This window comes from Falco rusticolus, chromosome 9, assembly GCF_015220075.1.
Source record: "Falco rusticolus isolate bFalRus1 chromosome 9, bFalRus1.pri, whole genome shotgun sequence".
NCBI classification, from domain to species: Eukaryota; Metazoa; Chordata; class Aves; order Falconiformes; family Falconidae; genus Falco; species Falco rusticolus.
The window spans coordinates 13,443,229-13,456,577 of NC_051195.1; the positions used below are offsets into that span (position 1 = coordinate 13,443,229).

The window sequence follows — 13,349 nt, forward strand, 5'->3', positions numbered from 1 at the left end:
AAAGAAACATAAGGCCTATGATGAGTTTTGTATGATGCGGGCCAAAGCTGGGAATGATGAACAGATAGTGTGCTCAGACTGTAATATTATATTATTTGCTAGTAAGTCTTTCTGTTGGTTGCACATATAGCATTAATAGGCTATGACATTTATTTTAACTTAGTTTTTTCAAAGCTTAGAATACTGGATTTTGCTCTTATGTTCTTGGGTGAAGTAATTCATCACATTTTGCAAAATAAAGAGGAAGAGAGTCCAGGATCAGTTAACAAACATTCCTTCTTCTTTAGCTGCACAGAATGCTGTTGACAGAACTGGGTGCTGAACCTTCCAACTTGTTGCTATAACATTTCTGGACCTGGGGTTGATACAAAATACTGGACAGCAATGTTATACTGTTAGAGCGACATTCAAAGTGGATTTGTCTGCCTCTGCTTCTGCCTTGCAGAACCTTTGCTATTACTGCCTCTTTTTACACACAGTTCTTTTGCATTGGCTCATGCAGCTGCCTTTTTCATGACCTAAAACACTGTAACGAGCCAAAGCTGCAGTAAAGGCTTTGCACTTCTGCATTTCCATGGAAAAAGCAATCACAGATCACCTTCTGCAATTACTGTTCTTCAGACTTTCAGATTCAAGAATATTCTTTTAACTGTATAAACCCTACATTAAGCCAAATATACCAGTCCGTTACAGGAACCAGTACACTGGGCTGTAAGCACATCAGTGATGCTATATCCGTTTTAGGTATGTGCAGGACAGCTGGGTACTCATTTACAATGAAACATAGTATAATAGTATCATTTTCTGAAGTGGACTCTGATGCCTGCTTTAATCTTCTAATCCAGGCCTCTGCCTTATACATAAAATAATATTTCAAAGGCAGAACTACCGTCCCTAAAATACACCTTAATTAGAGGAAACACTTGTTTGCATATAAAAGTATGTTCAAAGGTAAAAATCATTACATGCACACACCAAGAACAGCTCAACAGCCATGTCTCTAAAGATTTTTGATGTGAAGAAGCTACTACAGCTTCCTTCAAAAAGAATAAAGCCTTACTTCTCCTTATGCTTAGTATGAGATGAGAAAAACCTCTCCAGTTCAGAGCCACACATTATTTTAGTTTGATTCTAAATACGGACATGTATGAAACACCCAACTTGCTACTCAGAGAGGTCACACTAAGAAGCTAGTAACCCAAGCCACCTGGCACGTACTTGTGGGACAGGTATTTACTGCCCTTAACCTAAAGTGTGAAAAATAACTTACACTGGAATGAAAAAGAACCACGTTACAAGCTATGACTCACTCTTCGTATTTATTCATACTCCCCTTTCCAGAGCTTTCAGCACATCGAGTGCTGCACTCTTAACGGGCCACTTCTATTTTTCACCCTGGGCCAGAGTGATGAAGCTTTAATGTAAAAGTGTATCAGAAAAACAGATGCTTTGTTATTCTCCACAGATCAAGGAAATAATCTCAAAAACAATTTTAGCTTTCTGATAGCATTTTCCAAAGGGTTTAGCTAAACCTCCAGCAGGAATTCACACAATTAAGTTTAAATGATTTGGTGAACAGGACGCCAAATGGAAATATGAAATATACCTTAAGATCAACCCCCAAACCTGAATCTTATAGCTTTTTACCATACTGCTAAGTGCATGTCCATGAATGCATAATAAATTCACAGTTTTGGAGCACCATAATTTCATAATCTTTACACAGAATCTTACGCTGTACTGTATGAAAAGACCATCCCTGCCAAAGTCCTGAGCTGATTTTGCAGACCTTACAGGGCTTTCCTTCTACACGCTTTCACGTATATCCACAATGAGATCAAGACTATCATGGATGACACCAAGCCCCAAGGCGGTTACAGGTTCCATGTTACGCTCCACAGGGCATCAGGAAAGATGCCTCTCACTTCATGGGTAACACTCCAGTGGGAGTGGGAATGACAGGGTTATTGAACTCAAAATTTTCTCTGCATGTAAACAGAGATGTACAATTTTCTGCATCTCAGAGGAATAACCTGAAGAGACACATATACTTAGTAGCTCTGGGCTCTTTCATCTTTTCAGAATGTTCCTGGGCTGCAGGATAAAGGCTGATTTTTTTTTAACAGAACATTTAGAGGATTTCTCATAAATATACTTGTTGATCAGTGCTACAGATATTACAGGCAGATAGACAGCAGCTCCCTAAAATTTTGTTCAAACTGAAAAAAAATAATAATCTCAGATGGTTGTTCAAAGGCAGAACCCTGCTTTGTAATTCAGTGCACTGCCACAGGCGTGCGCTAACATGTGTACATGTAAAGGAGACATAAAACAGAAAAGCAGCAGAGTGAAGACAGTGAAGAAGTGTTTTCTGCAGGTACAGCTTCTCTGCAGCCCAATAATCACTTGTTCTATTACATAGTCCTATCGCAGTGCCCTCTGGAATCAACAGAATGGTTCACACTGACTTTGGTGAGTGAGGGGTGCATCCGTGTTGTAGTTTTGAAAACAAAGAAACAGTCAGAATGCTGAGCCATCTGAAACAGAGCCCCTTCCCCCTTTACCCCTGCAGATGTTCAGGAGGGTTGTAAAGACAGTGGGAAAAAGATAACGAGATACACTCCCGGGAAACTTTGCATATTGAAATAAGACAAGGATTAGTTCTCCTCAAGAAAACTGTAAATTAAGAGAGAAGCATTCTGAGGTTTATTTTGCTGATCTTGCTTACTAACTGAAATTACTTTCTTCAAAACACTAATTGCCTTTCTTAATTATCCATATGAGAAGGAATGATAGGATTTTTTCAGATAAGTTAATTAGGATTGTTGGGTGCTCAAGAGAGTTACAATGAATCGTCTAAAACCGCTTGAATCATCTAGAATATGTATAAATGCTCTTTTATAAGGATAAAATATCCTTGATTTGCTACAACTTAAAACCCCTTGGTTTTACTCTTACAAAGAGCTTCTGCAATGGGATATAAAGTACTTGAAAATATGCGTTTGCTATCAGACCTTGACTGGATGGCTGGAATTTTCTGGTTTCATACAGCCGGTCCCTAGTGTCAAAAGTACACTTCCCCCCATATTTAATCATAATAAGAAATTTATCTTCAATTTAAACAAACACAAATAAACAAACTAGAGATTTGTTTGCAAATTAGTACATGAAGGCATAAAAATTAGGAAAACCTGTTTCTCATTGCTTTTTCTCATGTATTGTAGTCCAAGCTCCTCACTTCACAAACTGACTAATAAAACAGTTCATCTGCAATACAGTAACACTGAAAACCTTGACAGCATGGGATCAGACTCCCTGGGCAGTATTTGGAGATCATTCCTTGTGACATACAAGCCAAGAGCACAGCTAACGGAAGTGAGACAGACAATGTTCAAACCAGAGGATTCAAAATACTGCGATCCTGACTCACTTTACATAGGAAAGCTAATACATTAAGGCAGGAATTATAGCGGGATACTCCACTAGACTAGCATGTCAGACTTGCTGGTCAAAGCAATTTCTCTTTAGGAAGGTACCAGATACCAGATCTGTTTTATAACAGCTTCTTTAATGGCTGACAGCGATACTCGGCTCTGTGAGAGTGAGTGCATTAGTTTAAATCGCTAAATGCCAGAACCCCGAGATGGTCACAGTTACTTCAGTCTTAATGTTCCTGCTCGTGCTCTGGTGGCTATTGCCAATCCATGTTGCAATTCAGATCCCAAAGACGGAGAGTTATTCTGCAATGGTACTGTGTATGTGTTTTGGGGGTTACTGGAAAAATTTAATGATTGTTTGAGACCTTAATCATGATTACTAGACAAATGCACAATCGGGTAGGTACTATTACATTCATTTTTTCAGCAAATCCATTACTTATTGAACTATTAAATATTTTACCACGTTACCTACCCTCTAGGAAGTCCACCTTCCGAAGCCCTTCGGTTGAGACTTAATTTATGCATCTCAGCCATTTCCCTTAGAGTCTCTGCTGAGTAAAGGCCAATAGGGTTGTTATACTGCCTTGCAGGGCTCAGCTGGTGTATGGGACTACTGCCATCAGTCAATACAGGGCTTAGTTTGGAACCTAGGTTACTCTTTTCAGGTGAAATGTCAGAAGTCACAGACTGAGAGGACATGGAAGATCTAACTGTGGTAGTCTTTGAGTAGGAAGAGCTATTTGAAAAGCTGATCTCTTGCTTGTTGAGGTAGCCTGAAAACGTTCCGTTTGTTGCTAAAATACTACCCATAGGCCCAGTCGCCGTGTTAGTTAGAGGACTGAAGGTTGTTCTGTTGCCATTGATTTCCCAAGCAGGTTCCTGTAGTAGCAAACATGCAGGCCAAGAAAAGAAAAAAAGAAAAGAGCAATCATAGAACACATGCAAAAATAACATATCTGCAATTACTGCTTTCTAAACATATTGATAAACTTGCAATAAATAGGTTGGGGCCAAAGCATCCAACCTTTCAGGGAAGATTTTCAACACAGAAACACATTGTTTTAAGATAAGGAAAGCAGAGCATACTCAGGCATTATTTTTTTTTACTGGGTTTTAGTTGGAATTGACAAGTAAAGAAGCTTAACATTAAGAAAGCATTTGCTACTAGTCAACTTCATAGCAATAAGTTTATATAAAGACAACACTCTAATAATTTCTAGGATAATTAAGAAATATTTAAAAAAATGTCTTGAGGTCAGAATCATTTGAGATAATATAAGTCATAACATAAAAGTCAATGCCCTTATTATAAAAAGATAATGATTCTAAACCACACCATTCTATTTTCCACGAGTACACTTCAAGTTATTGAAGGCCACACATTACATTGCATTGCTTTTAGAGGCTCTGGCTCATGCTAATTAGGCCATGCAGCACGGTTAGCAGATAGACCAACAGGACTTGAGGACAGGTACTGCTCAGCGGGTAGGATGCTTCTATCCTGATCATTTCTGCATAATTTCCACTTGAAGGAATGTGTGCATGAGTATGTAGATGAGGAGCGTACGATCCTACAGCCATGTCCCAGATAATACTCCTAACGAGGACAGCAGGATGTATTGTCTTAGTCAAAGTCACAGGAATTTCTCCTACCCCATACCCATAGAAGTCTGTGCTGGTGCTCAAATTAGGAACATTCCACCAAAGCCCATCCTGGAAAACGGTAGTATATGCTTCAATGTCATAAAAGATTTGCTATTAATGCAGCTTAGTGAAACCAAAATAAAAGGTAATATCAAAAAAGAAAAATACTGCTTTTTCAGCAACACAGTGCAGGAAATAAGTTGTCACGTGGGTTCTGCAGAAGTTTCATGTAAAACTCATGCTTATGTTGCCTAAAACACCCCATCACTGCTTCAAGCTTATTCTGATGCAAAACCATCCAGAGCTTCCTGGGAAGCACAGAGCACCTTTAGGGTTAAACTGCCTCACTTCCTTCCAGCTGCTGGCAGCTGCAGTGACCACAGCCCTATTATGCTTTTTGGAAGTCTGCCTACACACAGTACGGACAATTTTATGAAAGAGGAATAAAAACCACTCTCAGGGGGGTCATTTTATACCTTTACTCTCAGTTTTCTTACTCTTTAACTTCTAAAGGCTCAGTGACCTCAACATGAATAGCAAGATTCTAATATTGATTAGCATCTTTTTAATGTTTACCATTTGAACCTAGCATCCCAAGTGCTGGAACTCATTAGCGCATGTTTTAAAATAATGAATGATATAGTTCCGAAAGCTGTTTTATTCTTCACTTTTGTTTGTAGTTACGTACTTCGGATAAAAAAAAAAAAAAAGGTATAGCTGAGGTACCCCACAAACTATTTGAATGCTTGGCAATTTACAGATTTCTCTGGAGCCATGATATCAATTTGTATGCTATTTGGGAATCTCCTGGCTCCAGCCAAACTTGGGTTACATTGATTTTGCTACAGGAGAAGGATCACTTCAGCCTCTCCCTCTGGACCTAGATACGCTGCAGCCATAACTAGTACCCAGAGGTGGTGAGGCTCACAGTTAAGAGGCCCACCAGTAATGCTGGCAGCATGCTGCAGTCCAGCTCCGGGGGACAGGGACAGGCAGGGGACATTACCCTGAAGAAGGGATGGAGCCCACCATCTGCTGCCAGGGAAAGCCTGTACAAGAGCAGGTGGCAGCCTGCAAGTGAGATTTTGCCTCCTTTGGGCTGGCGCTGCTTCAGTCTCTGTCTTTACCTTACACACATCTCCCCCACAGTCTTGTGTGAAACACTGGCCTGACAATAATTTGGCCTTTTGATTTTCTACTTTTGCTAGTATTGGTTATCATTAATGTCATTTACCAATTCTGATACTAAGGTTCACTAGAAAAATAAATATTTTATATTCTCTTCTTGGATTTTTTTATATTGCATATTTAAGCTTGGGGAGATTACATTTGAAAAAACCAAGACAATATGGCCTGATTAATTAAAATTAATTGCTATGCTCCCTGCCCCTCCCCCCCAAAGGTCTAAGGATATAATTAATTATAATGTTAAATACATTGAATATGTTTTGAAGCAAAAAATGTAAGGCTGATAAAATGAACGGAGACTATTTTTCTTAGTAATAAACAGGAAGAGATTTTAGCTGGCATTAATAGCTGCCTGAGGCCATAGAAATAGATAATCCTAAAAGCGTTTTTCAGACTATGCCTTTTTAAATAAGTATATTAGAATTACATACTTCAGTCATTATACCCTGACACAGCGAACAACTATCCTTTAAGTGGCCTACTGAAGCTTTCAAGTATCATTAAACAAACAGAAAACAGGGATTCTCTCTAAAAATGTGATGTAAAAGAGGCACAAATGCACAAGGCTACATTCATAAATTAAGTCACCACTTGTGCAAATGAGTTTTACATGCTAGCAGAGAGGGACAAACCAAGTATTTTAAAAAGACTTCAGAAGTAGTAGAGAATAAAAAGGATATGCCAGAGTTACATTTGTTTGTTACCCTGAAAACTGTGGCTTTTATCTAAGTTAACTGTGGGTTTTCTTTCTTAAGCCCGTAATAAAAGGACATACAAGGAGATCTGATTATAAAGTATCAGTTTTGACTGCTAATGAGAGAAATGCCAGGTTATTTCCTTAATCCTAAAGCATTTTCATAGTTTTGGTGTTACTGGATGCTAATAGTAGGCAAATGGAAAATTATAGAACCTCCATAAAAAATTATGGTTAATGATTTTGTTCACCTTTATGACATGAATGGAGTTTTGCTTTCAGTCCTCAAACAACTTCCAGCTGGAATACCAGCATGCTGGTAACTCAATGCTAGAATTCCTAGGGACCCAGCAGTGCCAGGTTAGCGTTCTCCATTTTAAAATAATATTCATGGTAGTTTTAAGGTAGTTGTTTTCCCTGCGTTCAGGGGGAAAGGGATGAAAGAGGAAGCTTCTAAAGAATTACTGCCCAGTAATCAGCTTATTTAGTGCTTTCCTTTTGTGATTGACAAAGAATGTCTCATTCCATTTATTCCCAGTAGGATATTTTAGAATTTTTTTTCCTCCAGTTCAGTGGCAAAACCAGATCAATGCAGCATTTCTGAAACCATTTCTGAATGTGAAGGTCAAATTTCTAATCCAGAGCAGCAGCACGGCTTTCAGCATGACATCACTTGAAATGCAGCCAACAGCAACAAACGTTCCCCTGTTTCCCATCTCTCTCATCCCATTCTGTTTCAGCCTCTGGCTGGAAAAGCAAGCACATCTCGCGCTATGCAAGGCTGATGCTACCCTGCAGCCGACCAGAAGAGGAGGCTCTGACACCGAGCAAAGGGCTCCTTGCCTCGAGAGCAGGCTGTGATCCTGCAGCAAGCCCTTACTACTAGGGGGAAACTGCGTTTTACTTTCCCAGTGTAATGTCAGTGAATGAGCTTAAAACTGACAAATGTAGAGGAGCCTCAAACATTTAGGAATAGAAGGAAGCTATGCATCAGCTCAGTTTCCATTCTGAAAAATTATTATTTTCTTTATAAATATTCAATTTCTATGAAAGGCTAATATTCCTTCTTGTGTATCAGAGAAGTGAGAAACAAATTTACATCGGAAGACAAACCACCAGTTTTTCAGGCCCTCTTCCTTTGGCAGCCCATGTTCTATTCATCTATTGCTATAACCATACAATCTTTATTCACCTTTTGCACTTCTGGGAGATCAATTTTAATGCTATACTAATGAATTTGACCTCCCAACGTGACCATGAAACAGTTGTTGCTTTAAACTTTTTTATAGAAAGAAGAAAAAGGAGGCACCATGGCATTAAATGACTCTGCTCAAAGACATACAACAAATAGCTTTTGGTTCAGGCAGCTCTTTCATCCTATGCTTTAATTAAAAGTCAATCATCTCTTCACCTGTTTTCTTTTAGCCACATAGGCTCCCAAATTTGGCAGGAAACAAATCATAAGCATTATGAGATCCTCACTGGGACTCTGAAATAAGTGTGTTCAATACTGTTTCATAAATGGGACAACACATGGTCATAGCATTAAAATTAAAGAGGCTGTCTTAATACCTTTATGCAGAGGAACAAATGTTAAAGCTATGCTTAGCCTTAAAGCTTCAGCTTGAACATTTTGAACTGCACCAGGCTGAATCTTCACCTGTATTTTTCCTTCCCAAAAAGCTGCAAGAACTCCTTGACTGATGATGGATTAGTTTCAAGCCCTTGGACTCATACTAAGTCTTATTTGAATGCTTTCAGCATGAGTTATGCCCTTTCTTCTAGCTATACCACACCCGTGCAAAAGACTTGACTGAATCTTTTGACTAAATAAAAAAGATTTGACTAAACTAAGTAAAAATTGTTTCAAGTTCAAGATTGAGATGTCAGATAAGGGAATAGTGAATCTGCAAATCAGTCAAACTTGTATTTCTAGTAATGGCCCTACAGCCCAGCTGATGCCATACTCGTGGTTGCAGAACCTGTACCATCCATAATGTCGATCAGCTCAAGAAAGTAAGGAGAGAATTCATGTTACTTGTGGAATCTAGAAAAATTTCTATCATGGTGAAGAACTCTGGGGTTTTTATACCTTCCTTACATCTTTGTAAAAGAAAGTATGCTCATTTTTCTAAAACACAAAATCATGACCATAGCAGTCAAAGAAGAAATACATGCTTGAAAATTAGTGGAAGCTGCAATTAGGTCAGCAATATCGCACAAGAGGATTTATGGTTTAAACTAGGCATTGAACTTGCACATGCAGATTTTTTTAGCTAACATTGCCATGCCTTAACCTTGACTCAGAGAAAGGTGAGAAAAAACTTCTCCCAATGTTTGATGACAACACTGCCGTGACTGTCTTGAAATGTAGTTTGTTGCTTTTTTTTTTTTTTTTTTGAAATGCAATTGAATTCATTTCATGTGAACCATGAGTCTAAACACTGTCAAGTAGTGATGCGGAGGTGACAGCTCATGCTTATTTGTCACGGAATTCTTCATTTCTACAGTGATACTGTAACTGGAAATAACAAAGGGACAAGCAAAGAAACCTTGATTTTTAAAGTATTTTTAGTGTAACACACCTTATTGCAACAACCCCATACCACTGTTTGTATCAGCAAAGACTTTTTATCCCGGACCTTCAGACTTCTCCAGTGGTTCAATGCCTTCATTCCCTTCTAAACCATGCTCAGAGAAGAATTTTTCTTCAGCTAAAAATTACTGTTGTCTACTAGTGTATAGTGGTGACACAAACGTCACTCCTCCTGCCCTGCACAGGGCCCCCACTCTAGCACTCTACTGCTACCTCTTCCCCCTGGGCCAAAGACCCTACACCTAGGAACACCTTTCTGAATACTGCTAGATACCCTGTTTCCCACCATACCTTCTCCTAGATGACACCCTTTTCCTTCAGAAAGCCCCCAGTAAATCTCTTTTCCAGCTGCAAGTACCACCTGTAGCCCATTCAGAACAGGCTGCCTCCAACAGCTCTAATAAACCCTTCCTAAGTACCAAAACACAGAATTCTGAAGTGTGAGACAACATGCTCCTGAAAAAGGGCTGAGTCCTTTGATCCTCACCTCTCTCTGAAGGGTTAAAATAGGAAATGTAAAGTCACTTTAGAGCTTTAATGCCAAATTAAACTTTTAGGACCTTTAAAATAACCTACAGTGTACAGTGTGTGGAGTTACCTTTTCTATAGGGTACATAGGGAGAAAAAGGGTTTGTGTGGTAAGCAGCCTTAAATACCTATGGCAGTAATTCTAAAAATGATGCTTGCCAGGGAAAAAATGCACCTAATACAAAGTCATGAAAACCTGATGTATAAAAGCTTTTACGTGCCTGTGGTGGAAGGCAAATTTGTCACACCTGCACAGGGTCCCCAAAAAGATAGTTGTCAGTCTTGTGTTGGTGAATAATTCTGAAGAGATGTGTCTGCTTGCTGCCTTGAAAACTAACAGCATTCTGTGTAGTTCATGAGGGAAAACAAGTACTCTCTCCCCCTTCCTGTCCCTGATACTTTGCTGGTGCAGTCTAACTACAAGAATGATTCATCGTTTTTGTTCTAGGAATTTCACAGTACTGTTCAGTGACTCTTTCAGTAACTTTCTCCGAGATAACTTTTATAAAATCATGATATAGGCAGAAACAACTCAGCAAGATAAAATCCTAATTTCATCATCCCTTTACAAGATCTGGAGTGAAATAACATTATTTCTGTCTCAACTAATACGGGGTCAGGCAGGTTCATTTAAAATTTGACAAAATAAAATCGAATCAAATTATTCCCCAAAGTATGTTCTCTTCTGTTACTTTGAACATATTTGCAGTGGTTACAGGGATGTTGTTACCTTCTGAGCTCTGAATTTGGAAAGCATGGTGTTTATAAAATATACTTGAAATTGATCTGTGGAAGTCAGAACTGCCAAAACCAGCAGAACATCACCTAATTCCCCATGTATTTTGACCTTCAGTGTTTCTTATTTATACTACATGCTGGGGCTAAAACTGGCACTCACAGAAGGGATAAAGTTGCAGCAATGGAGGTTTTACCTCCTCTCTACTTATCTAATTAAATTTATCAGCAATACCAATATCCTACCCAGTGCTTGACCCTAGGGATATATATATATACCATCTTTAAGGTATCCTTGCTCCTCTGTGCCTCCAAAGATACAGATGAAGAGTTGCCAGGTACAGTCATTGAATGCTGTTTATTCTAATAGGAACATTTATTTTATGGAAGATTATGAGCTTTGACAACAGAAACCAAGCCATCCATTTCCTCTGCCACTTGCTGCAATTCATTAAATTGGCTTATCCTCTTTATTTTTTATTCTCATCTCTTTGGAATAATGTGACAAGAATGCAATATGATGCAAGCTTTCAAATGCCCTATCGCCCTCTTTCCAAATGAGTATCTTTTCAGTTGTAGTCAGGATTTGGATACACTGAGGCACGGTCTAATGTTTTTTCCCCAAAAATCTACAAAAGCAAATGTATATTTTGAGAAGCTTTGGTAGCCTCTTGCAGCCTAGATGAAAGCTGTTCAGAATGGGTCAGACCAGATCACATCAGAGGATAGCTGGATGCTTTGGTTCTGATCAGAAATCAGCAAAAACCAGACCACTAATACATTGCATTGTGGCAGTTTTGCTGCCTGAGCATTCATTCAGTGTTCACTTATTTGGGGTGGGCAAAAGCTATTTCCTGTAGTAGGTATTTACCTTCACTGCAGTAGATAAAAATGGTATTAACTCTGGCTGAGGAGAAGTGTGTCACATACCTTCTGGTGGGGAATTACAGTCCTGGGAGTGTCAATTCTGGGTGCTGTGGTTGAAACTGGCACTGGACGTTTAGATCTGGGAACCAAAAACCAAAAAAAAATTAGCAGTCTGGACTCTATTTTCCAGCTCTAATTTCACACAAAAATGAAAAACGCTGCTTCCTCAGGAGTGAAAGCTAAGCATAGCCTAGACTTATTCTAAATATCGTCATGCTTTCTCTACATTCTCATTTACAAAGGTCTTAAATGTGAAAAAAGGTTTGATATAGTTTCTCTGAATGATAAAAAGCCACCAGTTACGGACGCAGCCTCTGACTTGGGTGATCATCTGTTTTCCAGTACCTTGTGACAAACTGCATTTTCATATATGACAATCATCCACAACTAGGTAAATTCAGGTTTGGGAAGCACTCTGGAAAAGCAACTCTGAAGGTTTTTAAAATGCAGAGACTAAACTTCGGTACTGAGGCATCTCAAGATCAACTCCTCAAAAGATTATTACTTAAACTGTTTAAACTGCTTAAACTGTATATCAACTGCCATGATTTAAACACCTCTGCAGGAAGAAACACGGTCTTGATTTCAGATTATTTAGTTTGAAAAGGAGCAGATCACTACTGAATTAGCCACACTACACTCCAGATGCCTGCCTTTCGCCTCTATTTGCCAAGAATACGTACATGATCATTTCAAACCAAAAAGTACATCCCACTAAAATGCTTTCAAAACACGCAGTTCACCCTTTCATCGGAACTGAACACAGAAAGCACAGTGACAAACGCTAACTGAAGCCCCCAGGCAGCTCGGGTTAGTGAAGATGTATTTGTGGGAGGTGTTGCGGGAACCTGCATAGTGCTGAACGTCCCCCAGAAACCTTTCCAGTTACACATGAGATCACCAGAGAAAATGAAATGAAAAATGTGAAAATAGTGAAAAAAATCATAATTATACAAGTAATACCCTATTGCCAACCTACAGATCAGGATTATGCCTGGAATTCTCATCACTAAAATGCATATTTCAAAATTAAAGCAGGTACAAAAATGAAGTAAAAATACTTTAAAGCATACATATCAAGTAGAAGTGACTGAGACATTTGGAATTGTTTGCTTTAGACAGGAGAGGAGTAAGGGAACACATTACATAGGCTTAGAAAATAATGAATGGTAGAAAAAGGGAAATAAAACTATGTTCCTGGACATTAAGTGAAATTGAAAAGACGACACATACAGAATTGATCAAGGCAAACATTTTAACCTAGAGTACTTGATTAACCTGAGGTGAAACTCATTGCTACAAGACATCATTAAGACTATGAGAATAGCAGGATATCAGAAAGGACTAGATACTTACACCTACAACAAACCCCCCCAACAGCTGTTTTAGATGGGGTAACAATAAGTAGCCATACAGATTCTCATTTTTCATGGCACACCTTAAAAGACTGATGATGAAAGAGCCTCTGTGTTAGGTTCAGTATTTCCTTACTGAGGGCTGTGTTGCGCTTTCCACCGAAACACTTATGAGTGGCACCTACCAGAGACAGAAAGCTGAGCTAGACAGAAACTGGGCTCATCCATAGCAGCAATCCCTG

The 13,349-nt window shown here is 38.9% G+C and overlaps 1 protein-coding gene across 13 annotated transcripts in view; it reads right to left on the bottom strand.

Moving 5' to 3' along the window:
- LDB3 (LIM domain binding 3) overlaps nucleotides 1-13,349 on the bottom strand; it is a 127,892-nt gene that overhangs the window by 60,621 nt on the left and 53,922 nt on the right. For 10 of the 13 annotated variants that reach the window (XM_037400933.1, XM_037400928.1, XM_037400936.1 and 7 more), the window contains exons 4-5: nucleotides 11,756-11,831; nucleotides 3,913-4,319 (exon numbers count right to left, since the gene is read on the bottom strand). In XM_037400933.1, coding sequence (XP_037256830.1) covers nucleotides 3,913-4,319; nucleotides 11,756-11,831 — 483 coding nt within the window. The remainder of the gene's footprint in view (nucleotides 1-3,912; nucleotides 4,320-11,755; nucleotides 11,832-13,349) is intronic. The other 3 variants (XM_037400937.1, XM_037400940.1, XM_037400941.1) reach the window with 1 other exon arrangement.